We start from the raw sequence: 25068 nt of genomic DNA on the forward strand, positions 1-25068 counted from the left end.
GGCTCGGCCCCGGGCACTGGGGCTGGTCTCCAGAGGCCACCCTTTGGGCTGCAGGCCTCGGCAAGCAGAGCCGGCTCGGACTCCCCAGTCCCCAGCCCGGGGTGAGGACGGCTGCGGCCAGAGCTGCAATCACTTTCCCAGCCCCTTGCGGGCATCGGGGGCCTGCGGGGCAAATCATGGTCAGACGGGGGTCTGGGGGCTGAGGGGCCCATGGACCAGCCAGTGGAGCCAGGAAACAAAGGCACAGTGAACACACGGAGGCCACGGTTCTGGACACGGAAGCGCAGCGGGGACGCCAGCCAGGCCATGCGGGGGCAGCGTGGGAGCCACCACGGGACACTGCGGAGGAGCGTCTGCGCTTACCGGCGGAGAGCACGGGGGCCTTACTCCTAATCGCCTCCAGCTTTTGCACGAACAGGGCGTTCATCTCCCTCTGCAGGGCCCCCGCCTGCCTGCGGGCACCCTCGGGCCAGCGGGGGGCCCCCTCGGGGCTGCCCGGGCTGCTGGAGTCCGAGGACACGAAGCCGCGGCCGCCCGGCCCCGGCTGCCGGGACCCAGGGCCCTTGGGGGCCCCTCTGCTTCTCCCGGGGTCAGTGTGGGGCGCCCCCAGCGAGCCCGCACAGGCGCGGGGCTGCTGGCTGATGGCCGCATGCCTGCCCTCGGGCCCCAGGCTGGGCAGCTGTCCCCTCCGCAGGCCCTCGGCGTCCTCACCGGTGCAGGAGCCCACCACGCACTTCATGCAGGTGGTGGCCATCCCGGCAGGCCCAGGGCCCTCGGGGGCCTGCGGGGGCCGCGCCTGCACCGGGCTCCTCTCCACCGGTGCCTTACCTCCAGGGCTGCGGCTGCCCGGCTCCTCCAGGGCCGGGGCCTCAGGAGCGGGGCCGGGGCTGGAGGGTGCCGTGTCGCTGGCCTCCCCCCCAGAGCCCACGTCCTGCGGGCCCAGGACCAGCTCCGGGAAGGCCTTGCGGCCTGGCTTCTGACTCTTGGTTGGGGCGCTGGCCGTGCGCCGCAGGAGCCGCTGGCTAACAGAGGGCCGGGGCGGGGGCCGCCCAGCAGCATGACTGTCCAGGGAGCCGGGCTTTGGGCCTCGGAGGAACAGGCCTTTTAGGCCCAGAGCCTGCTTGACCTGCAAGAGAAGGAGATACATAGCCGACAGCTGGGCACCAGGGGCCGGAGACTGCCCAGCCCCGTCCAGCTGTGCTCCGGAGGCCGTGGCCCGGGAGAGCCTGCTGCGGCCCGACGGGCCGGCTCGCTTGGGGCACCACTCAGGGCTGTGTGTAAGGAGGACGGTCTCCAGGGAGGCTCTACCAGGGGCGGCGGAGGCTGTGGCCTCAGCACAGCGTGGATGGCGCCTGCCTGCACCAGGGTGGAGGGAGTGGCCGCTGGCGGAGGGTCTGTGGCTCTCAGGGCAGGTGGCCAGGGAGTGCCGGAGCGGGGAGGCCCCCCCAGGGTCTCCCGAGCAGAGACCTGGACCCCAGCCCTGTGCCCACCGCACGCTTCCCCCCTCCAGCCCCTGGGGCCCCAGCTCTGGCAGGGCAGGCTGGCACGGGGCCCCCAGGGTGGCCCTGGTGTGGAGAGCAAGACGGGGTGTGAGCCAGATGCAGCAGCGCGGGTCACGTTCACCCGCCCGCAGGCACCGCGGCCGAGGAAGCAAGCACAGCCAGGTGCAGCCCCGCGCTCGGCTCACCCATGCTCCTGCCCGGCCCTCTCCCCCGGAGGTGCTGCCTCTTCCAGGAAGCCTTTCCAGACGCCTGCCAGGCAGTCCTTCCCAGACGGCCGGGCCCGGGAGGCCCCTACAAGGCCTCTCCCCCCAGCCTCCCTGCCTGAGGGAGGCAGCCAGGGTCCCCGGGACCAGCTGGCACGTGCCTGGGTCAACATCGGAGAGGCCAGCAGGGTCCTCACATGCAGAGACCCTGGAGACAGCCACGGTCCCGGCAACACAGGGGCACATCTGGGCAGAGGCGTTAGTGGCCAGCACTTGAATCAGCTGTCTGATTCAAGATCCCAAATCCAGAGCGATTTGGTCAAAGTTGGCTAGAAAGTCATTTAGAAGAAGGTCCAGAATTCAAGCTCGGAGCTCCTGGTCCCTGGGATCTCCCCTGCCCCCACCCACCCCCACCCCCAGCACTGGGCGTCAAAGCACAGACAGATCAGAGGGGCACACAAGCAGGCGGAGCACAGAGGGAAGGGTGGGGAGAGGGAGCGGGCACGGGTACTGGGAGGGCCGGCAGCTAGAGGACCAGACACAGGGAGGGACAGGGCAGGGCAGGGCAGGGCAGGGCAGGGCGGGGGGTGGGGGAGGTGCAGGAGTCGGAAAGGCCAAGGGCAGGAGGAGACGGGCCAGACCTCGGGGCAGACACACAGGAGGCCTGGCAGAAGTCCTGGACCTGCCTCGTAAATGCTGCTCTGTGCCTGAGGATGGCCCAGGGGACCCGGAAACACGTCCCGACCCATGTCACATGAGCTGACAGTCTCCAAAATGCTACCAGGAATTCACAGATGCTAACGGGGTGGCCTGAGCATGCAGGTGGGGGGCGGGCAGGCCACGCCGCCCCCGTGCTGGGGTACCTTCGAGCTCCTAACAGGGCCGTGCTTCTAAAAGTAGACTTTGGACATACAGAAGCCCACTGCAAGACCAAAGAGACAGAGTGAGGCCGTGAGACACCGACAGCGGGCGTGGAGCGCAGAGACGGAGACACAGGACCGACAGGGCGACCACGGACGCACAACGGAGCTGGGAGGCCTGCGGGGCCTCCGTCGGCGGCACCCAGGGCCGAGGAACACGGCAGGAGAGAGGCGGTTAGTGCCAGAAGCCACGTGGACCCCCGTGTGTGCCTGACAGACCACCGCGTGCAGCCTTGCTAGGCCCCAAACTTAGAACCAGGGACCCCTGGGCTCTGCAGACTGGGGAAGTCGGAGTGAGACCCCGTCCTGGGGCAAATGTACTGGGAGCAGGTGAGGGACGGGGCAAAGCCAGGCAGACGCCTTCGAGGAGGGACAGAGAACCAGGGGACCCCGAGCAGTAGAAGGGGAGGCTCAGGAGAGACGGGAGGGGCCGGGGCTGCCCAGGAAGGGCCATGGCTTCCATATGCTAGTGGCCACACTGGCCCCGGGACAAAGAGGCACACCCGGGGGCCCCGGAGACTCATTTCGTGGATGGAGACACAGGCCCATCAAGGTAACCACTAGGCCTCATGGCCCCAGGGACACGGATTGGGTGGGGGCTGGGGCACCCGGGGGCTGGGGCACCCCTTCCCAACAGCAAGTGACCTTGCAGGTGGCACTCACCTTACCACTGATGTCACTGATGGCCACGTGGACAAAGATGGAGGCCTCTTCCATCCCCTCCAGGTACACATGCCGATAGCCTGAAACAGCCGGGGTCATGCTCACCGCGGCTCCTACCCACCCACGTCCCCCACACTCTACTTAAAGGTCCCAAAGCCCTGAAAAGAACCCGTGAGCCCGGTCCTGGGGACTCCACCTCCTCCAGGAAGCCTGCCAGGATTGCTCTCGCCTGCAGAGCAATCATCTGCTGGGGGCTAAGGGGCTCCACAGCTGGTGCTCCCCTCCCCCACCCTGACCACAAAGTGCTGTGGCCTTGAACCCTCCTCCTCAGCTCCCTCGGTATCCCCAGGCCCACCCGTGGCAGGAGCCAACTCGCAGGAGGAAGCTGAGCCCCACCCTGTCCTGGCATCCTCTGCTGGCCTGCGGGGGATGTGCTACGGGGGGCACTGGCCCAGGGCTCTGCCCTCCCCCACCCCCACTGGCCCCCTGCCCACCTGGCATCATGCTGCTGAAGGCCAGCGTCCTTTGGCCTATGAAGTCACGCCCAATGGGGTCATGGTCCCAGACGAGGAAGCGCACCAGCGCTATCTCAGGCATGTGCACCGTGAACACCAGGGTCTCCTCCCACATGGGGTTGAATCCTGGAGGCCACCAGGAGGAGGTGTCTGTCACCTTCGCCCCGCCCCCACCTCTCAGACAGGCCCGTCCGCACCACAGCTCCAGCCTGGAGGCCACATGGGCCCACGCCCTCTCCCAGCACCTCCTCCTGGGCTGGCCACCAGTTGAGAGAAGCAACACCGGAAGGCCAGGCGGCTGTCACTGGGCGTCCAGCCGAGGGGGCGTCCTGGACAGTTATGTGGGTCACAGGCGGTGGCCCTCACCCTTCCCTGCCCCGTCAGCCTGGTGCCGCCAGCACAGGAGCCGTGACGGGGCCTCTGGGCGCCGCCGGCCCTCTCGCATCCTCACCGTTGTCGTCCACCACGCGCGTCTGCCCCTTGCTGCAGTCCACGGGGAGCCCAATGACCTCCACCTCCACGAAGGGGTCGATGATCTGGCACACAGTGCAGGGTGGCACCGGGGCCCGGGCCGACGCCCCGGCCCTCCCCGGCCCCCAGGCCCTCCCTCCTACCTCCCCTCGGTCCCCCAGCATGGAGTCCCGCGGCTTGGGGAGCTGCTGTCCGCTGATGATCCGGAGCACCAGCTGCTTCCTGAGCTGACCGGGCAAAGGGTCCTCGGAGTTGGGGTTGAAGACGCCTGAGGGGGCCAGGGTGAGGCTGAGCGGGCAGGGCAAGTCCACCACCAGCTCCCGGGGCAGCCCCAGTGCATCCACTCCCACCCCCACCCCATCCACTGGATGGGAGCCCCGCGTGCGGGAGCGGGAGGGGAGGCAGCCTTCCAGGGCAGGGGTGGGTGCCGGGGCCCGTAGGCCGGTCGCCTCTGTGACCACCCCATGATGTGGGCCCAGCTCGTTCCTTCCACAGGTGGACCACGGGGGCTCAGTGCGAGGCCACACCGCCTCTGGGTGGGGGGCCGGGTGCCCGGGGACAGGGTCCAGGGTGGGGGGCCTGGGGCTGCGCACGTCGATAACTCGAAGAGGCCACTGCAGATAAACGTTGCGCAGCACAAGCCAAGAGGCACGTGGGAGGGTGGGTTAGGGTTACGATGGGAAGAAACCCACAAGTCGTTTTTAGCACATCGGGGAGAAAACTGAGGTGACCGAGAAGGGAGGAAGTGCCAGGCAGACCTCACCCAAGGGCGCCTTGCCCGGGGACCCTCGCGCTGGGGCAGGGTGGGGAGGGGCTGCAGATGCCCGGCAGGGTGGCGGCGCTTCCCTGTGCCCCAGCCTGACCCGCCAGGTGGCCTCGCCATGGCCGCCCCTTGCCACCTCTGTGCAGCAGCCCCCACCCCCATGTCCCCGTCCCGGGGCCGCAGCCTCACCCTGGCACATGCACTGGGGCTTGAGTACGTAGCCGCAGCTGCCGTTGGCGCTGAACTTGGCCCGGTTCAGCTGGAGCATCCGCCCCTCTGACTGGTAGTTCAGGGCGACTGCGGGGAAGGACGTGAGGTGGCCGGCTCAGCGCCCAGCCCGTGTGTCCCGCCCCGCCGCTGCCTGTCAGCCCGCGTCCACTACGTGAGCAGGGGCCCTGGGGCTCATGTCGGGCACAACCAGGGCCGTGCGTCCCGGCAGGACTTCCCGCAGAGCCAGCACAGCGGCCCCGCGCACCTGAGGAGCCTGGACGCACCTGTATCTTTCCCGCCTTGCCCTGGGGTCCTAAGGCCCCCGCCCCAGCGGCCCCCGCCCCGGCGCCATCCTGGTGAAGTTGGCTGGATGCCGCGAAGGTTCTCCAGAGCCAAGGGCAAGCAGAGCGGCCGCGGAGAGCCCAGCGGCACCCCCTCACCAGCCCGGCTGCCCCGGGCCCCGGCACCCACCCATCTGGCAGCCGGTGTTCCAGAAGGGCTGCGGGTTGTAGTTGCTGGAATCCACTCGGTAGGAGGAGGGGTAGATGCGAGAGAGCTGGTGCTGGTTGAAGCGCAGGTACTGAGCCGGCTTCTGCTGCAGGATCTGCTGGGCCTTGGTCTCGCTGAAGGAAGACACCTGCCAGCTGGACGCCACTGCAGGTGAGACGGGCGGCGTCAGGGCACCGGGTCAGCAACCCCCCCAGGGCCCCGATCCCCCCCTCAGGGGCCCACCCGGCAGCCCCTCACCCAGTGGCCCCTCACCCTCCATCTCCACGTCGTGGATGCCCACGGACTTGGTGTATTTGACCAGGTCTGAGAGGGCCCGGGACAGCTTCATGGTCTTCTTCTGCCGGGCCCTGCAGGAGGCGTGGGGTCAGGACCTGGGTCGCACCCCTCCCCATTCAGGCTCTGGGGAGCGTCCATCAGGCGTCCACTACGCCCCTGTGTTCCAGGCGTCGGGACATGCGGTGGACGTGCTGAGAGGTGACACTGGGGGAAGGGGCAGGTGGCCGACCGCGACAGGTGCTACAGAAACGAGCACAGGGACCCGCGCTGGCCAGTCTGGCCCTGCACCCCGGGGTCCCTGCCCTGGGCCCCCACTGCCCCTCCCCACCGTGCGGTCCCTGAGCCTGCGCATCTGACGCCTGCTGTTGCCGGGACAACGGTCTCAGCCCTGCCTGCCGCGGTGCCTCCTCAAGGGCCCGGCATGGAGGCAGGGCACTGACCCTCGGCTCTGGCTGCCCTGGGAGTCCAGGTCCTCGTCCCCCTCCTCCACGCTGGCTGCCTTCTTCAGCTTGCTGCTCTTCTTCTGTGCACAACCAGGGCAGAGTCAGGCTCAGCCGGGCCGTCTGCAGAGGCCAGGAGGCTGCGAGGGAAGGGCCTGCAGCCCTGGGGTCCTGGCGCCCACCCTGCAGCCGCGCCTGCCCCCTCCTCTGCAGTGCCCTGCTCGGCCCGGGCCCTGGGTGACCTGCACTCTGGGCATCGACCAGTGTGGACCAGGGGAGGGCCATCGAGGCACCTGCTCCATGCAGCCCCGACCAGGGCTCCAGGAATCCCGAAGGGCCTCGGTCCTGGAGGAGACCCCCCAACTCTGGCTGGCGCAGGGACAGCTGGGGCACATGGGGGCAGGGAGCCCACCCAGGAGCCCGGCAGACCTTGCGCCTGGAGAAGCTGCCCACGAGGAGCCGGCTGTTCTGCCTGCTGGTTCCCGCCTCCTCCCCCGACTCCGCGTCCTCCTCGGCCTGGGAGGAGAGACAGACAGCGGGGGTGCGGTGAGCCCAGCCTCAGACCCGGCCGGGGGTGGGGCTGGGCAGCTCCTCCCAGAGGCCCCGGGCCGCCTTCCTGGAAGAGAGGGAGCTGAGAGGGGCGTGGAGGAAGGGGGGAGCCGGGCCCAGGCTGGCCACTGCTCCAGCCCCCCGGGGTGCACATAGGCGGCTGCCGGGAGCAGAGACGTGAGAACGGGGCGCGCGTATCAGCTCCCCACGATGTGCCATTCGGAACTCATCAAGCGCCCAGTTCTGATTTTTTCCCATGGATGGTGACGGCCTAATAAATGCCGCTTGTGTGTCTGGAACATTCCTCGGCGTGCCCGCTTAGGTAATCCTCATACGGGGATCCCGCAGCTCAGGAGTCCCCACCTGCTTCTTGCAGCGGCAAAGCATTTACCTACTTAGACAATCCCCTGGGCTGTGGCCATTTACCGTTACCGTTTGCACTCGGGGCTGCGGTGAACCTCCCGAGGCTGCAGGACCAGCTTATTCGCTGCTGTTTACAGATCAGGCACGTTGGCGGCTCCCCTCCCGGCCCCTGCCCCCACCCGAGGGGCCCCCGGTCCCGGCGGCACCGTGGCCTGTGCCCCTCTGGGGCCGAGGCCCAAAGCTCTCATCCATCCTGAAGCTCAGTCACACCTCTGGAGCGGCTGGGAGTCTGTGCCAGCATCCCCGAGGTCCCTCGTCACAGCCGTCACCAGCTGCCCCCCAGCCCCTTCCACAGATGTCCCCCCCTCCGAACTCTCCCAACTTTGCTCAGGACGTGCCCACCAGGGCGGGAGACGGCTTTGCAGCCGAGGTTCCCTGTCAAGGAGGGGCTTCAGCCAGGGGCACACACATCTGCACGTATCTGCACACGCACCCTGCGTGCACCCGCACAAGCTTGTACGCACCCCCCTGTGGGCGCCCCTGCGCACACGCGCCTCCCTTGGCCACGCCCCTGCCTGGCTCGCTGGCCTCACCCAGAAAATGAGCAGAACCCCTCAGGTCTGGGTTCCGGTTGCCGAGCAGGGAGCCTGGAGCTCAAGCGGGAGATGCGAGGCCCCCCAGGCCCGGCCAAGGAGGGCAGAGGGGTAGGGACAGCCACAGGGCCATCCCCCACCCCCTCCTCCACCCCCCGGGGAGAGCTGTCTCCCACCCGCTGGCTGGCCGCCCGGAGGGGAGCTGGTCCAGAGCCCAAGGCGCAGCAACGGAGGCACTCAGAAAACCCGCGAGCTGGCAGAGGCACGGGAAGCCGTGTTCACGGTGCGTCAGGAGCCGGCGGGGTTGACACACCTCTTGGCTCTTTACACCCCGTGGTCACCCAGCACACGAGCACCGCTGAATCTGGGCACAAGCGCGGAGAGGCGCCTGCTGGCCCAGATCCTGGAGAAGTGCTGTGGCCGAAGCCAGAATCTGCCGTCACCCACCCCCACCGCGCGCACCCCGACCTCAACAGGGGACGCAGCCCCCGCGTGCCGTCCTCAGGGGGTGTGGGCAGCCCCTCCCACCAGGACACAGCGCCTGATGGGCCTCGTGCTCGCAAAGTGGGGTCTGCAGGGCCAACCGGCACCCTCCTGGCCCCAAGGCCAGCTGCCCCGCCCATCACAGCCCCCGCAGGGTGCCGGCTTTCGGGCCACTCAGCTGATGTGACCATCTCCGGTGTCTGCCGGCCCCTCCAGACGGCACCACAGCTGCTCAGCCGCACTGGCCCGGCCCCCATAGGCTTCAGGTCCGCCGTGACGGCCCCCACACTGTTCTCCCACAGAGGAACCTCCCAGAGCTCAGCGGCCCTCCCCTATGTGGCTGGAGGGCCTCCGGGCAGGGGGCTGCACAGCTGCCCAGGACTCACTCGGCTCTGAGCGCCTGGAGCCCCTCCCTGTCACCACCAGACCCCCCAGGCCACGCCCAGGTCCTCTTCTGCAAGGAGCTGCAGGTGCCCCGGGGGCTGCCAGCCGCTCCTGCCCACAGGCAGGGAGGGTGTGGGCTAGAGGAGCTCCGCAGGCCTCCAGGGGACAGGCTGTCAGCCGCACAAACAGGGCAGCCCCTCCCTGGCCATCTGCCTGTGACAGGGTGACGGCTGTGGATCCCTCATGAGGAGAATTGGAACAGCCAAGTGTGAGCTCCTGGAGGACCGGGGGTGGAGACGTACACCAGGGGCAGTGTGTGTGTATGCGTGCAGGTGTGTGTGTGTGTGTGTGTGTGTGCAGGTATGTGTGTGTGCAGGTGTGTGTGAGTGTGTGCAGGTGTGTGTATGTGTGCAGGTGTGTGTGCAGGTATGTGTGTGAGTGTGTGCAGGTGTGTGTATGTGTGCAGGTGTGTGTATGCGTGCAGGTGTGTGTGAGTGTGTGCAGGTGTGTGTATGTGTGCAAGTGTGTGTATGTGTGCAGGTGTGTGTGAGAGTGTGTGCAGGTGTGTGTATGTGTGCAGGTGTGTGTGTGCAGGTATGTGTGTGAGTGTGTGCAGGTGTGTGTATGTGGGCAGGTTTTGGGGGGCAGGTGTGTGTGTGCAGCTATGCAGGAACCTCACGCTCTGGCCCCTCTCCCAGCCGCAGGCCGACCCCGCCTGCCTCAGGGCTCTCACCCTTTTGGCCTCTGCCTTGTGCCCGCGTTTGCCAGGCGGGGGCAGCGTGGACGCGGTGAAGTCACTGGGGTCCTCACAGTCCCGAGTCTTCGACTCCTTCAGTAGGGAATCCAGTTTCCTCTTGGCAATGTTTTCCACACGTTTCAGATTGGTGGAGGCCTGCAAGAGGCGGACGGCCAGCCCATTGGCTCCGGTCCGCAGCTCGCGGGCAGCAGCGGGGACGGCGTGCAGTCTCGGGCAGGGCCGGCACCACCTCACGCTCACCCCATGTGAGCCCCGGCTCACGCGGCTGTGCACGCAGGCACGTGATTTGTCCCGGGGCCTCAGACAGTGCCGAGCAGGCCCTGAGCCCAGGCCCATCTGATTCTAACTCCTGTCTCCTTCAGGTGCACGATGCTGCCCGCGGGACCCAGTGGACCGCTCACCGGGCACCCGGCGGCCACTCTGGGCTCTGAGAGCCGCTCGGCAGCTCAGGATCTGGGAACCCACCACCAGCCACCGTGCGCCTCAAGGAGATGGATGGGGTGTGGACAGCCCCCAGTGTGGCTCTGACCAACTTGGACCCTCCAGGCAGGGCCTGGGCCTTGGGCATCTGGGCACCCCCATGCCCAGGCTGGAGTGGGTGCAAGGTGGCCACCACAGACCGAGGGTTTACTATCACCCCTAGCCAGGCAGGGAAATGTGCAAGCCCACCCAGAGCAGGAGAAATCCAGTGCCTCAGGGCTTTCTAAAACAATTAGCGAGCCGCACAATTATTTTCCCATCCGATGGCCCCTCAGGGAGAAATAATACCTTGGCGGTACCCAGAAGAGGGAAGACGCTAATTAGACAGTCCCCCCCTCCCCCACCTGCCCCTTTGCTGCTCAAAGCCCTTGTGGACTCCTCAGCCTCCCAGCATTGCCCCTGGTCCCAGCGACTCTCTGTGAAGAGGTGACAGCCGCTAGCTGGGAACTTGGGGTTCGTGTGCTGTGTGGAGGGGTGGGCAGGGGGGTCCCCCGCTGGCCCAGGCTGAGTGCATGCCCAGCGGCCTGGCAGCTTTGCAAATCACCCTCAGAATCTGCCCCATGCCCCTCTGTCCCTGCCGCCTCCCTTCTACAACAAGGCCTTGCGCTGGCTCTTCAGGGCTGCAGCTCCCCCGGCCCCCGAAGCCCCCCACCCCACTCACGTCCCCGTCGAGGAGCCGGCAGTCATCATCAATGTCGTCCGCACTGTCCTCGTCAGACACCTCGCCCTCCTCAGCATCCTCGCTGATGTTGGCTGGGAGCTTCTTGCCCTGGGGGAGGAGGTGGACCTTGGCAGGGGCCCTGTGGGAAGTGCTGGGGGGCCGGCACCCACAGGAGCAGCAGCAAAGCGTGGGAGCCTTTCCCAAGCTTGCTCGTGGCTCTCAGGCCGGGGGCAGGGCCAGCCCACCCATCCTTGCAGCAGCAGCGTGGGAGAGACATGCCCGGGTGTGCATGCCAAAGGCCCCAAACTGATGGACCACCATGGGGAGATGGAGGCCAGGTCAGGCTTGCCCTGACCTCTCAAATCTATCACAGATGGTGTGGAACCCCAGCCTGTCTGGAGCAGGGCCTTGCCCTTGACCTGACTGCAGGTTAGAGGTCGGAGGTCAGAGGCTCAGCAGGATGCTGGCCCCAGGAGGGGTAGGCAGGGGCTCACCTTCACCAGGATCTTGCCCTTGAGCATCTGTGGAGAGGGTAGCATGGTGGCATCCTCGCTGCTTACTGATGACAAGTCCAGCTTGTCCCCAAGGATGTCGGTCAGATACTGGGCCATCTTCTTCTGCTGGACGACACTGCAGTGGTTCTCGAGGGACAGGATCACTGGATACCTGTGGCCCCAAGAGGGAAGGAGCAGAATGAGGCCAGGGGAAGGCTAGGTCCCACCTATGTAGGACTGCAGGTCACCTGCACCACTGAATGAGGAGGAATCTTCACAGGAGCCTAGGATAGATGGGGCTGCCAGCCACTCTGGGAGGGGGCCCACCAATGGCTTTCAAAAGCAAGTGAGCATGAGGGAAAGGAGCTGGGAGACCTCAGGGATGGGTAAAGAAGGCATGCACTTCTTCTCCCAATAAGAAAATAACAAAGGCAATTAGAAACTCCAGGAAAAACAAAAGGAAACGTTCAAACAAGTCATGGTTTGAAAACGATGTGGGGGACCTCCCTGGTGGTCCAGGGTTAGGGCTCTGCGCTTGCACTGCAGGAAGCACGGGGTTAGGGTGAGTTCCCCTCTGGTGGGGGAACTAATATCCCACAAGCCACGCAGCACGGCCAAAAAAAAAATGATGTGGACTTCACTGAGGTGCAATGTGGAACAATGGATAGACTGTGAGAAAGATACTCCCATTCACCGAGATACTGGAGACACTGTCCTGTGCATGGCCCTGGGGCCCAATGTTGGCCCAATAAGGAAGGAGACATAGCCTGGTACACACCATCTGGGGGGAACATCATTATTACCTACGTGGTGCAGAATGGGAAGTGCAGCGTGGGGATTTTCATGATAAGTTCTTCAGTTGTTTGGTTTATTTTTTTAGTCATGTGCACATTTACTTGGATTTTTGCCAAAAGGCAACATAATCCTTTTAGAAAATGTAAACGACCCAGACCTAGAAGTCATCAACTAGAGCAAGAGATGGGCGAGTCCTGCGATGTGGAGAGGCACGGCCTGGGGCAAAGGTGCTCCCCTCCCCGTTTCCCAGTCAGGGGACCGAGGCCTGGGGGAGAACCTTGTGCCCACAAAGATTATGCTGGCACGGGAGGTGCAAGCCCCGTCCTGAGACCCCAGCAGGTCCCTGGCTCCTTGGCAGCTACAGGACACCTGTGCGTCCCAGCCCCCCTGCCCTGAGACGCCCCCTCACCTGCAATTCCAGAGGCCAGAAGGCCCTGCAGAGGCCCCTCACTCCCACTCCCTTCCAAGACAGAGCCTGTGCCAGGTCTTCCCACAGGGGCACCTCTGTTTCTAGTTCTTAAATCAGTCTTGCTTCCCCTCCCCTCCTTCACTCAATCAGCTCCTCCTGCACCTGTGAACCTCACCGAGCTGAGACCCGAGGGTAACAGTGTGGGGAGGCAGTTTTCCATCTCCAGAAACTAAACTGGATTTTGTTCAGCAGCGTCTATAGCCATTCTGAGTGACAGCAAGTTGAGTCTGGACACAGAGTAGCTTCTTAAGGGCAATTAGTGCCAGAGCCACCACTGTAGCAGGCGTCTGACACCAGGTGTCTGTGGCCCGGGGCCGCTGACACACACACGCCCTGCCTGACCCAGCTGTTACTCCTGCATCCACCGCCTTCCCTCTCCTCCGCCCCTCCCCCGCCCCTCATCCTCAACAAGAAACCAGCCGCCAAAATGTTGCACTGCTCCGCAGAAAGGATGTGCAGGAGGGGCAGAAAGAGGCCCTTGAGCCCCTCCCCCCAACCCCCTGGGCCAGCCCCCCCAGTCCCAGCCACTCACTCGTTCTTGACAAAGGCGTATTTGTTGATGGTTTCAACGACGTCTTTGAAGAGGATCTTGGAGGTCAGAGTGTAGCCATGGTGCACAATGGGCTCCCCGTCAGGCCCATCCCAGCAGTCCACTGGAGGCAGACAGGGCTCAGTGGGTTCCGGGGGCCGGACCACCAATGCCCAGAGACCCACAGTCCGTGGAGGCCAACCGGAGGCGGTCCTCTTGTTCCGCAGTTAACACCAGGAGAGACCTATCCCAGCCCCTGCCAGGCAGAGGGCAGAGACCGTGCCCGGAGACTCCAGAGGGCTCCTCGGGGCCACCCCGCCCTCCCACAGGAGATGTCAGCCCACGGCCAAGGCTCGGCCTCTGGGGCCGAGGGGCACGCGGGGTCCCAGAGCCCCGGCACTCACCCTCCACGCAGCGGCAGCCAGCCTGCAGGACCCAGGCGTACGTGTCCGCCCTTGACTGGGACGTGAGCTGGTCGCCCACGAGGTAGGTGTTGTGAGACGAGGTGATGAAGTAGTGGCTCAGCGGCCACGTCATGTCCTGGTGTACGCGGCGGTGCTCCGGGTTGAAGATGTCGCCCGCGGGGCTCCGAGTGTAGTTGGTGAAGCCTGCTGGGGGAGCACGGTGGGGGCAAGGGGCTCAGCCCCGTGTGCCAGCTCCGCCGCGGGCTCATCTCGGGGCCCCCCGCCCCCAAACCGCGTGGACCCCTCTGCACCCCGCTGACCTGGCAGCGCAGCTGGGCCGGCGCGGCGCCCACTCACCGTCAATGCCCATTGTCCCCTTACTCTTGTTCTCCGGGCAGGGCTCAAACTGCTCGATGATGTCACGGCAGCTCTCGAGGGTCACGCCCGTCATCTAGGCCAGAGCAGGGGCTTGAGGCCAGGCTGGCCCATCTCCAGGCCACCTCAGACCGCCTCCGCGCACGGGCGCTGACCACGCGAGGCTGAGGCCCTGGGCCCTGCGGTGTGCTCCCCCTGACTGGGGGGCTCCCTGGCCACCCCCAGTGGCATGAGACTTGGGACTCAGTGACCAGCAGACTACAGAGGGTCCCCTGGGTTGGGAAGAGCTGGCGCTGACTGAGGATCCTTGGCAGGGGAGAGATCTTTGGCATCATCGGCCGGGCCACCCGCCACCGCTGCCGTGTTAGGGGTCTCGAGAGCTGTGGACCAGGGTGGGCTGGCGGGGAACGAGGCCTGATGTGAGAAGGTGCGGGAGAGCCAGGACCACGTCCCACCTTGGAGGAGCCCAGGGGGCTCCCCTGGCCCCTCCTGTCACCTCCCCAAGTCCCTCGCAAGAAAGCTGCGCATGGCAGCCGAGCCCAAGGTGGCCTTGCCCATCGGTGGACCCGTGTGTCAGAGGCTGAGTGATTTCCCAGGGCCCCACGGTACAGCCCCCAGGAGCCCCCCGCTCCCAGAGGCGGGCCTACCAGCGGGGCTACCTGCGCGTCCCCAGGAAGGTGGGGGGTGGGTGTGTAGTGGAGGGGGAGGGGCAAATGGGGTTAGAGCTCGGAGCTGGATTTTGTTCAGCAGTTTCTATAGCCATTCTGAGTGACAGCAAGTTGAGTCTGGACACAGAGTAACTTCTTAAGGGCAATTAGTGCCAGAGCCACCACTGTCGCAGGCGTCTGACACCAGGTGTCTGTGGCCCCGGGCCGCTGACACACACGCCCTGCCTGGCCCAGCTGTTGCTGGACCAGGAGGCCCAGAGTCAGGGGCCCAGGGCTCAAACCACCCAGCTGGTGGACAGTTTTGGCCCCAGACGGTAAGAAGAGTTCTGGAGAGCTTAGGGCAAAGGTCAGGGAGCAACGGGTCAGTTCTGCCCAGCCCAGCCCAGGCCACATTCCCTCCCTCCACCCCCGAGCATGGCAGCTGTTGGAAGAGCGGCCCCTCAGCCTCACTCCGGTGCTGCCCACAGTAGCCGCACCCAGGCTGTCTGCGGTCCAAGCCCCCCTGTGGGAGCGCTGTCCCCTCAGCGGGTGGCCTTCCCCTCCCCAGCCCGGGCCCGGGATGAGGGGTCCAGACCCCTGAGCTTCAGCTAGGCAGTGCCCGGGGAGCACTCGGCCTCTCAGGAGGGGTGGGGCAGCCTGGGGTCGAGGACGGTGGGCAGGCACACCCTGCTGGCACCCAGAGGCATCTGCACGTCTGCTGGACGAATGCTGGAGTGAGTTGGCAATGGGCCCAGAGCCCTGGGGGTGGGAGCCGGCCAGACCCACGTGGCTGGACCAGGCCTGAAGGCTGGGCCAAGGGACCTAGGCCAGGAGACGCTCGACGCTAATGTCGGGGCCGTGGTCAAGCACGGGCTCCCCGCTGGAAGTTCTGGGGGGGGCCACGGTCAGGGCTGAGCCACGCTCCTTCCCCACCGGCTTGGTGGCCGGCCCTTGCGGGGAACCGAGGCAGGTCCAGTAAGTGGGCCTCAAATGCCAGACTGGTGCCCGCACTTCCACAAGCTCTCAGCCACGCTGTGGACGGGCTCAAATGCCCCGGGAGGCCGAGGTGAGGCCACGGCGCCTGCGGGGGCCCCACCTTCTGCTCCGCCTCCAGGAAGCGCTGCAGGTCAGCGGCGTCCAGGTGGTCCTTGTGGTTGCTGTAGGTCAGCATGAGCAGGTAGAGGTCCCGGCGGGTGGACATCGTCTTGTAGAAGGCACAGAACTCCTCAAAGCCCAGAGTCCCCTGGTGGTCATCTGTGTCCGCTTCCTGTAACGCAAGGCCTCCGGGTCCCCTCGCATCCCACCCTGGGCCTCAGCCGCGAGGGTGCCTGCAAGCTCCCCGTTCCTCAGTCAGCCCTGAGTCGAATCCCCCCTACCCCTTCCAGCATCACTGCCCCCGTCACGGGCTCATGAGTGCCCCCCAAGCCCGGCAGCGGCGTCCTCACTGGGGTCCCCCGCGCCTCTCCCACCAAGAAGCCACCGAGTGACCCGTTAACACAGATCTCACCCCACCTTCCCCTTTCCGAGCCTTCCAAGGTCAACCTGCATCTGAACCCAGCAAAGTCACCCAACTCTGGAGAAATACCCCACCCTGCAGCCAACAACACCCCACCCAGGAGTTAGTGCCCACGCTGGGCTGTGATCTGTAATTAGGGTTGGCCATCCATTGATTAGGAAAGCGCAGGGCCCCTGGGCATGTAGGAATCCCAGACTCTGGCTGCCACAGGGATGAGAGGACGCTGGTCTCAGCCACTGTCCTCATTTTGCTCATAAAGCAGCCCACACACTACCCACAGGAACCCCCCAGGCAAACCCACCAGGCTGCTAATGAGACCACAGACTCCTTCATGAATCCACTCACTCAGGGAGCACCTGCTGATGTGTCAGACCCTGGGGACACCAAGAGCCAAGGCCAGGGACAGACCCAGAGGACAAGGGCACCCAGTGATGGAGGCCAGGCAGCCCCTAGGAAGCCTGAGGTGCTACAGGGTCATGGGGGTCCCTGGAGCTGGGCAGGAAAGGCCATGTGGAAGGTGCTCAAGACCCTGAGTGCCGAGGTCGGGTCCTTAGCCCGGTGAGTAGGGTGGGGGCGGGGGGCGGGGGGCGGGGGTGGGTGCGACTGCCCGGCAAAAAGAGACCCCAGGTTCAGCACCATGGATAGCAGTGCACGCCAGCCCCTCGGGGCGTCTGCATTGTCTTTTCTCCTATGGCCACACAACCTGGGGTGGCTGGAGACGGGAATGAGGTCCCCTCTGAACCAGAAGGATCACCAGCGAGCCAGGTGCAGGCCGCAGCCACCCCCACGTCCCCGGCGCCAGAGAGAGTCGGGCTCCTGGGAAGGTTGCCCTGCCTGCCCCGGCCCTGCAGCTTGACCCCCAGGTGGGCGCCCAGCACGGCCCGAGCATCTCCCTCCAGGACCCGGGTGCCCGTGCCGGGTGCTCACACCAAGGCCAGGACAGGGCCAGCTTGGTACGAGGGGCCCAGCCCAGGGCCACCTGCACGGGGCCAGCAGATGCCAGATGAGGACCCCTGTGTCTGTGCCAGGTTTGGGGGCGGCCCTGTGTCTAGAGCTGGTGGGACAGACCCGGGCAGGGCACTCACTGCAGGTCAAAGGGCCCCTCTGGGACAGAGTCGGGCTGGTCGCCCTCCCAGGGGCCGTGGCTGCAGCTGGGCAGAGATGCCCATCTGCTGAGTGTCCACCTGCTGGGTGATCTGGCCTCTCCGCGGGCTCCGGGCTGGGCAGCATGCCGAGGTGGTGGCTGAAAATGCTTTGTGACGACGAGGCCCTCAGGGGCCCGAAAGGCGGCTGTGAGCCCTCGGCCCCAGAAACGCCCCTCTATGTGGTCACGCAGCCGCTCTCCTCTCCACAAAGGGAAACCGCAGTGGCTGAAAGCACACGCCGGCCGGAGCTGTGCTGCTGGGCCAGGCCTCAGAGCCGCCCAGGGTGCGGCCTCGCCTATGTTCCACGGTTATTTTAGGCTTAATGAAATTACGCTCAAGCCACTCTTGACCCACCATACAGATTTCTCCTTTGATTAGGGCAGTTCCAGGCAGTGGAAACAATATTGAGATTTCTCGACCATAAAATTGTTACTAATTATCAGAGCCGCTCTGCCAGGCTGGAGGTCAGCCCTCCTTCCCTGGGCTCCCGAGCGCCCACAGAGGGCCCCGTGCAGATGGGCAGGGAGGCCCAGGTGCTCAGGGGCCACCGTGGACAACGCCCACTTGGGGCTGAGGTGCCCAGGGTCTGGGGTCAGCAGCTCCTGGCCTACAGCCCCCTGCTGGCCTTTCTCCAGGGCCCCACTGGCAGGTCCTCCTTGAAGTGGTCTGGACAGCGCCCGGACACCACTAGTCCTGGGGCTGGCCAGAGGGCTTTGTGGGGAGCCCCTTTTGTGCCCAGGGGGTGCGGGAGAGGCCCAGCCTCCTTACAGGAGGGGAAGGGGGTGTGGGCTCTCCGGAGCTCCCAGCGGGGGGCATTTTCAAGCCAGGTCTTGGTGGTGGACCTTCAGGGCCCAGAAGCCTGTGCCCACTCGCACCCATTCCGTGGGGGACACTCGTCTCTCGTCCTGCCTCCGAGGCCAGTCTGAGCCCCTGACACAGCCTCACCGCTCTGGAAGGGACTGCTGACCCCCGAGCTGCCCCTGGCAGCAGGGCAGGCAGGGAACGGTGGGGCTGCTCTGCGGGCCTGAGCTATCTGCCGGCTCCCCACTGCCCAGGCGGGCTCTGTCCCCGCTGGGGCCTTCAGGACGGGCCCTGAGAGCCCCCCAGTCCTCAAACAGCAGTCACGGTATCCTGCGCACACCACCCCGCCCCCACCATTCACGCACGGACCCACGTGCTCTGAGCCGGCCCGCTCCCCTCGCTCCAGCCGAGCACAACCTCCTGCCCATCATGAGAGCCCAGAAGGGAGCAGCCGGGGGCCGAGCCTCGTGGAGCGGTTGGCTGTGTGAGTGTGTGTGTGTGTGTGTGTGTGTTTGTTGGGGCGCAGGGCCTGGTGCAAGCTCGCGGAACCCTCTTCCCGGGTGGCAGCAAGACAGTGAGGCCTGAGTGAGGGTGGAGTTTGCTCGCCCATCCCCACCCGGATCCAGGACCTGCTGACACCGCCTTCCTCCCCCGGCCCAGCAGGGGTTCCGCAAAGAGAGAAACTAATTACAGACAATAAAGGCGGCCACTCAGCTGAGGATGCATTTTCATAACGGCTAACACCGGGGTGGCTGGGGACCACAGGCTGGGCGGTGGGTAACCAGAGCTGCTGCCCAAAAGGCAGGGCCCGTGCACCCCAGTAAGTCTGGGGAATCGCGGGGCAGTGTGGGACATGGGGTGCAGGTCCTGTGGGTGGTTTCCCTCACTGACCCGGTGCCTGCCCACACGCCCGGTCCGCCGGCCTGGGGAGGCCCCGGGAGCTGCTGCAGTGGTGCCGGCACAGCCGCGAACAGGGGGCAGCTTGGGGCATCTGACTGACCGCCCCGCACAGGTGCAGGACGGCTGCTTCCCTGCCATTTGCTGCAGCTTGCACGGCACCACCCGGGACCTCCTGCAGCTTGGACAGGGCCGGCCTGCTCCCGGACACACGCCTGCCCCCAGGCGCCCTCGCTCGGGGCCCAAGACCCCCGGCGGCCCCGGCGGCCTCACCTGGAACATCTGCTTCACCCTCTGCCGCGGCAGGTTCACGTTCAGCTTGCGCAGCAGCTGCAGGACCTCCCCGATGCTCAGACTGCCGTCGCCGTTCTTGTCGGCCTCATCAAACGTCTGCTTCAGCCACTTTGGGGCCAAGTTAGGGGCCAACAGAGGTGCAGCAAGGCCGGCCGCGCCTCCCCTCCCCTCCCCTCCCCTCCCCGGGCAGGAAGACGTGGAGGACCCCGCCCAAGTTCCCCTTCCCGAAATATGTGAGCCAGCCGGGGCTCACCCGCCCCACACGGTGGACAGTGAGCGGTGGTCCCCGGGGTCCCCCCGCCGTCCGCGAGGATATTGGTCCCGGGTGCGCTGGCGGCGGGCCAGGCTGTCCTCGTCGCGGATGCCGGCCATGAGGTAGCGCAGGCCGGTGACCCAGGTGCGCGCCTCGTCGCCGCTGGGCGAGACCAGGTCCAGCGACTCTCGGTGGCTGCCGTAGTAGATGCTGAAGCAGCAGTTGGGGTCGAAGCTGCTGTCGGGGCAGCGCTGGAAGACCTCTGACTGCCGCCCCTCGCTCACCTCCTGGATGGAGTCGATGGAGACTGCAGGGGGCGGGGGGCACGGTCACGGCCCTCCCCGGGGCCAGGCGTCCTCCACCCGCAGGCCCCAAGGTGGTCTCAGCAACAGCTGGGGCCCTTTGGGGTTGCCCGCCCCGTCTGAGCCTGGGGCCGCCTCGGTAATAAAGTCTGGCACCAGCAGGTGGGGGCCGGGGGGCAGCGGGGTCCCGCTTGGCGCGCACCAGCTCAGGCGCCATCAGGAATTTCATCACTGGCTGCAGCTCCTGCAACTCCGTGCAGCCTCCATTCAGAGGCTGAGTCACCGCAAGCAGATGCGCTGAGAAGGGCGTCTGCAGGGTCTGTTCCTGTGCCTGAGGCAGGGCCCCTTCTCAGGTGGTCGGGGCACAGCTGGGCAGCACCCCGCTGGGAGCAGGCACCCTGGGCTCGGCACAGCCAGGGACCCCAGCACTGCACCCCCTGCCCGGCTCCTGCTCCCGGCGGCAGGCTCGGCACCACCCTGGACGTTACCGTGTCCCGTGCAATGACGATGGGTCCTCCCCACTTGCGCAGTGAAGGGTGCGTGAGTCCTTCTGTCTTCTGCCCCCACTGCCCCCTCCCCGGGAGCTCCCGCTTCCCCTGCTCCCCCGGCCTGCTTCTCCAGCTGCCTGTGCGCACGCATGTTCGTGGCGGGGGTGGGGGTGCTGGGCCCCCAGATTAGGGGGCGCTGACAGTCAGGAGACAGCTGCCCCCCACACTGTTCCTCCCTCCTGGGGACCCCTCCACGGCCAGAGTCAGCTGGTCTCCCCCTGTCCTAGCCTGCTGGTCTCTGCCCTATCACCCCTTCCCCAGAGGGGCCTCCACGACCTCCACGACCCCCACCCACCTGCTCCCCTCTATTTGCCATCCTGTGTTCTTCTCGTCACTCAGCATGATGTGAAGTTATCCTACCGTTAGGTGGTGTCACCCACCTCGCACTCAAAGACCAGCCTCATGGCGGCTCAGTTCCCAAAGGATGCCCGGTGCTGGGAACAGTGCCTGGCACAGAGCAGGCGCTCCGGACGGAGCACAGGGGCTCCTGCCTGAGCAGCCAGTGGCGGTTCCACCCCCCGGGTCCCACAGGGCAGTCCCGGCCCCCTCCTCCAAGACACCCTCCCCAGGGGCTCCACAGTGTGGCTCTCTCCTGGGCCCCATGGTGGCAGCAGTGCCCTTAGCAACCACGGGGCTGAGGCCCTGCCTCGGCACACCTGCGTCTCTCCAGTCGCCAAAGCCAGAGGAGGGGCCGTAAAGTCCCCTCTGTCGCCTGTAAGGACTCACGTGTCTCTTCCTGACCCCCAGGACCCCCAGCCTGGTCCCTGCCCAAATCCTCACAGCTCATTGCCCGCCACCACCCATCCGGACAGCTCTGCAGCCTCCACACGCCTGTCAGCTGCTCACACCCCAGGCTGCCTGGGCCAGCATTCGGCACCGGGGTCGTACCCTCAGGGTGCCCGGCAGGGTCTCTCTCTCTGCTCATGAGTGGTCTTATCTCCTCAGCTAGACTGAAGGACTTTTGCCTCTCAGCCCATCTCAGCACCCGGTGCAGGGCTGGGCGCTGGGGCCACTCAGTCTCCACTGAGTCCCAGAGGGCTCTGCTAGGTGGGCAGCAGGACCAGGGCCCTCACCCCACTGCGTCCAGATGTCACCGAGGATCTCCAAGGCCAGCTGAGCCCATGGGCCAGGCCTGGGGACTTCCAGGGCTCAGGGTCTTGCTGCCCCTTCAGCTGCCCAGCGCCTGCTCTGGGAGGGTCCTCTGCCCCCCTGGGTGCTGGTCTGCGGGCTCTGCCCTGCCCACCGCTCCCCCACCCAGGGCCACCCCACTCACTCTTGGCCTTCTCGTTCTTGCGTGAGGGCCGCCAGCGGATGCAAGAGCGATGCTCGTCCAGGAAGTAGAAGCGGACCAGGCCCTTGGAGCTGCCACGGAGCTTCACCATCTGTGTCCCCGCCTGCATGGCGCTCATACATCGCTCCACTGGAGGCCCGCCGACCCGGCACACAGACGGACCGACACAGACAGGCAGACAGACACAGACGGGGGGCCGGTGAGCGCTGCAGCAGCCCCTCTGTGCTCATTGCAGCCTCAGCCCCACCCCCCACGTGCTCAAGGGGGTGCAGAACCGGGGCACCGAACTCAGACCCCCAGGCCTGCCTGCGGCCCCAGGCGCCGGCCCACGTCACAGGTCCAATCTGGGACCCTGATCAGAGGCCAGAGTCCACACAGAGAATCGGACTGATTCTGCCCAGCCGGGCTCCTGTTGGCCTCCCCAGTGGTCCTGCGGCCCAAGGCCCAGGTGAGGTCCCAGACGGGCCCTGCCCACCCCCCAGCTCTGCCCTGCTTCTGCGGCCTCCCACCCACCCCCTTCCACCACCATGACCTGCCCCAAAGGCTACGACACACGAGAGGACACAGGGATGGGGTGGCCGAGCCCGCTCTCAGGAGCTGCTATGCAACGAGGTCCCGGGCCAGGCACAGTGTGGGCCCAGGTGGGCGGCATGCAGGCAGCCCCCCACGATGCCCAGCCTGGCTCACTGGCCCGGCCGCAGGCACTCCTGAGAGCCTGCATCTCCTGCCCGTGGCATCTTCAGGAAAGCCGCCCTCCTCACACACGCCACAAGGGTGGCACCACACACATCCACCCGGAGGCCACGGAGGAGCCTCCATGAGGCCAAGGCGCCACACAGGTCTGGGAAGGCACAGAGCCCACACCTTCCCCCAGGGGGCCCCGCTGCCTCTCCCCTCCCCTCCCCTCCCCTCCCCTCCCCTCCCCTCCTCTCCCCTCCCCTCCCCTCCTCTCCCCTCCCCTCCCCTCTCCTCCTCCCCCCTCCTCCTCCTCCCCCCTCCTCCTCCTCCTCCCCTCCCCTCTCCTCCCCCTCCCCTCTCCTCTCCCTCCCTTCTCCTCCCTTTTCCTCCCTTCTCCTCCCTCCTCCTCCTCCCCCCTCCCCCCTCCTCCTCCCCTCCCCTCCCCCCTCCTCCTCCCCTCCCCTCCCCTCTCCTCCCCCTCCCCTCTCCTCTCCCTCCCTTCTCCTCCCTTCTCCTCCCTTCTCCTCCCCTCCCCTCTCCTGCCCTCCCCTCTCCTCCCCCTCCCCTCTCCTCCCCCTCCCCTCTCCTCCCCCTCCCCTCTCCTCCCCCTCCCCTCTCCTCCCCCTCCCCCTCCCCTCCCCCCTCCTCCCCCTCCCCTCCCCCTCCCCCTCCCCTCTCCTCCCCCTCCCCTCTCCTCCCCCTCCCCTCTCCTCCCCCTCCCCTCTCCTCCCCCTCCCCTCTCCTCCTTTCTCCTCCTCCTCCTCCTCCATCCATTCAGCCTCCTGTCTGCAGCTTGCACGTCTCCCAGGTACCAGGAGAGGCCGTGGCTGGCCAGGCTGGAGAGGCAGCAGGCTCCAGGAGTCCCAGGGACAGGTCTGTCCTGGCCCCCCTCAGGCCCTTCACAACTGCCTACAGGAAGCCCGGGACCCAGGAGGTACCATCTGGTGAAGCACCAAGTAATTAACCCACGAGGTCCCCCCGATGAGGAACCCTCAGGTGGTGTTGTGGAGGCCCGTGGGCAGTGTCAGCCCGAGGGAACAGGCAGTGAGGACTTCTCAGAGGAAGCCAACCTCTGACCTTGAACTGCAGGCACTGGGTGGGGGGCACAGCGGGGAGCCGCGCACAGGGAGGCTGGGCTCCAGGGGAGACACCGGGAGGAAAAGACACGGTGTGCCTGCCAGGACGCAGGTAGCAGGGGGGAGGCGGGAGGCCGGGGATGGGGACAGGGACGGGCCCCAGAGGCCTAGAACCAGGTTCTGGAAGGTGGTACCTGGACCAGGCCCCATCTGCCGGCTGGAACAGAGAGCCGGAGGGGCGGGCGGACCTGAATGGGGCCCTCCGTGGGCCGGCCCCGCTAAGACAGACACTCTACCCTCCAGAGTCTCACCGCAGTGACGGGCACTCTGCCGGCCTCTAAGGGCCGACACGTCCGGCACCAGCACGCTGGCCTCACCACACCTGAGCTGAAGGTGCCACTGCCCCCCAAAGTAACAGGGACCCCCTCAGAGAGTGTCCAGCCGCACATCCACCAGGACCGTGGCCCCGGCCCCTCCTTACCCCTGACTCCCCCACCCCTTCCTTCCTCACTGCCCGCCTGGGGTTCAGCCTCCAGGCCCTGAGCGGGGGGGTCAGAGAGGCACCCCAGGGGCTGCTGCCCGAGCCCCGTGATCCCCAGAGGGAGACCCGACGGGTCAGGAGGCTACAGGTTTGCATGGAGGTGGGGTGGGAGCCCCCAGGCCTTTCACAACCCCAGGAGCAGCCCCCCCTCCTGAGCCCAGTGACCCTGGGGCTGGGCGGGGCTGTGGCCAGGGAGGAGCAGGCCAGTCCCCGCCCCAGATGACCAGACAGGGCTGCTCCCTTACCTAGTGGGCCAAGCTGCCACTGCGGGGACACAGCCACGCTCCCGCCGACCCAGAGGAGGGCCTCCGCCAGCCAGGCCACCGTTCCCTTGGTCCGGCTGGGGGTAAATGGCCAGGGGACAGACATGCCCCAATGATGGCCAGGGGTGGGCTCACGGAGGCCAGAGAGGGCCAGCCCCCAGCCCCACCTCAGCGGCAGGTCAGGCGGTGGCAGGCAGCCCGGGGGCTCCACGGGGCCCCCTTCTCTCCTCGGCTTCTTCCTCCCCCTCACTGCCCACCGAGGTCCCCGCAGGGCTGCTCCCCGGCGCCTCTGGCATTGGCCTCTCACCTGCTGTCCCCGATGGCCCCAGAGCCAGCCCACCCACCACCAGGGCCACAGAGGGGTCCCAGGAGAAGCAACGCCCCAGGCCCTGAGGTGGGGAAGCTGCAGGGCCTCTGCCCGCCCCGCCCACCCTCTGCCCAATCCCCTGCGCTAATCCAAGCCTGGATCCAGCCCAGCTGGCCAGAGGATTTAGGCCAAGGGAACTCCCAGCTGGGGACCAGGAGGGGACCAGGCAGGTGACAGTGTTGACCAAGGCCCCTGGCCACCAGCCCCCACGCGCCGGCTGAGTAACGACAGGCAGGAGAGATAGGTGGTCTCCCTGGGGACCTGAAGACCACAGCTGTAAGGCCTGGGGTGATGGTCCTCATGGGACCACCCACTGGGGCACACTCTCAGGCCCTGCCAGGGGGTCTCCCTACCCCCTTCCGCAGGCTGGATGCTCTGCTCCATCCCAGCCTGTGCCCCAGGAGAAGGCCCTGCTCTCACCCCACATCTCTCGTACTCCAGGGGAACTCCGAGTGGATTCCTGAAGTCCCAGTGGGCCTGGAGGTGGGAGGGAAGCAGTAGTATCCTGTCCCCCAGCACCCAGCTCCCCGTGGGCTGGCGCCCTAGAGCCAAGCTGGGCGGGACTGCCTGCCGGCCCGTTTGGCCGAGGAGGGGCCCGGGGCCTACTGGGCCCCTTTCTGCTGCGACTCCCAGCACTGGC

The 25068-nt window shown here is 66.5% G+C and overlaps 1 protein-coding gene across 1 annotated transcript in view; it reads right to left on the reverse strand.

Moving 5' to 3' along the window:
* The window catches only part of PLCH2 (phospholipase C eta 2), a gene marked incomplete at its 5' end in the record, with an annotated part of 69891 nt that overhangs the window by 2404 nt on the left and 42419 nt on the right, over nt 1–25068 (reverse strand). The window contains 20 exons of the mRNA XM_082393795.1: nt 364–1126; nt 3289–3368; nt 3783–3929; nt 4255–4339; nt 4418–4542; nt 5227–5334; nt 5719–5901; nt 6010–6104; nt 6474–6556; nt 6903–6989; nt 9579–9737; nt 10744–10851; nt 11238–11409; nt 13034–13154; nt 13435–13641; nt 13792–13885; nt 15553–15723; nt 19089–19218; nt 19426–19669; nt 21486–21632. Coding sequence (XP_082249921.1) covers nt 364–1126; nt 3289–3368; nt 3783–3929; nt 4255–4339; nt 4418–4542; nt 5227–5334; nt 5719–5901; nt 6010–6104; nt 6474–6556; nt 6903–6989; nt 9579–9737; nt 10744–10851; nt 11238–11409; nt 13034–13154; nt 13435–13641; nt 13792–13885; nt 15553–15723; nt 19089–19218; nt 19426–19669; nt 21486–21632 — 3309 coding nt within the window. The remainder of the gene's footprint in view (nt 1–363; nt 1127–3288; nt 3369–3782; nt 3930–4254; nt 4340–4417; nt 4543–5226; nt 5335–5718; nt 5902–6009; nt 6105–6473; nt 6557–6902; nt 6990–9578; nt 9738–10743; nt 10852–11237; nt 11410–13033; nt 13155–13434; nt 13642–13791; nt 13886–15552; nt 15724–19088; nt 19219–19425; nt 19670–21485; nt 21633–25068) is intronic.

This window comes from Balaenoptera borealis, assembly GCF_965194805.1.
Source record: "Balaenoptera borealis genome assembly, chromosome: 1".
NCBI lineage: Eukaryota > Metazoa > Chordata > Mammalia > Artiodactyla > Balaenopteridae > Balaenoptera > Balaenoptera borealis.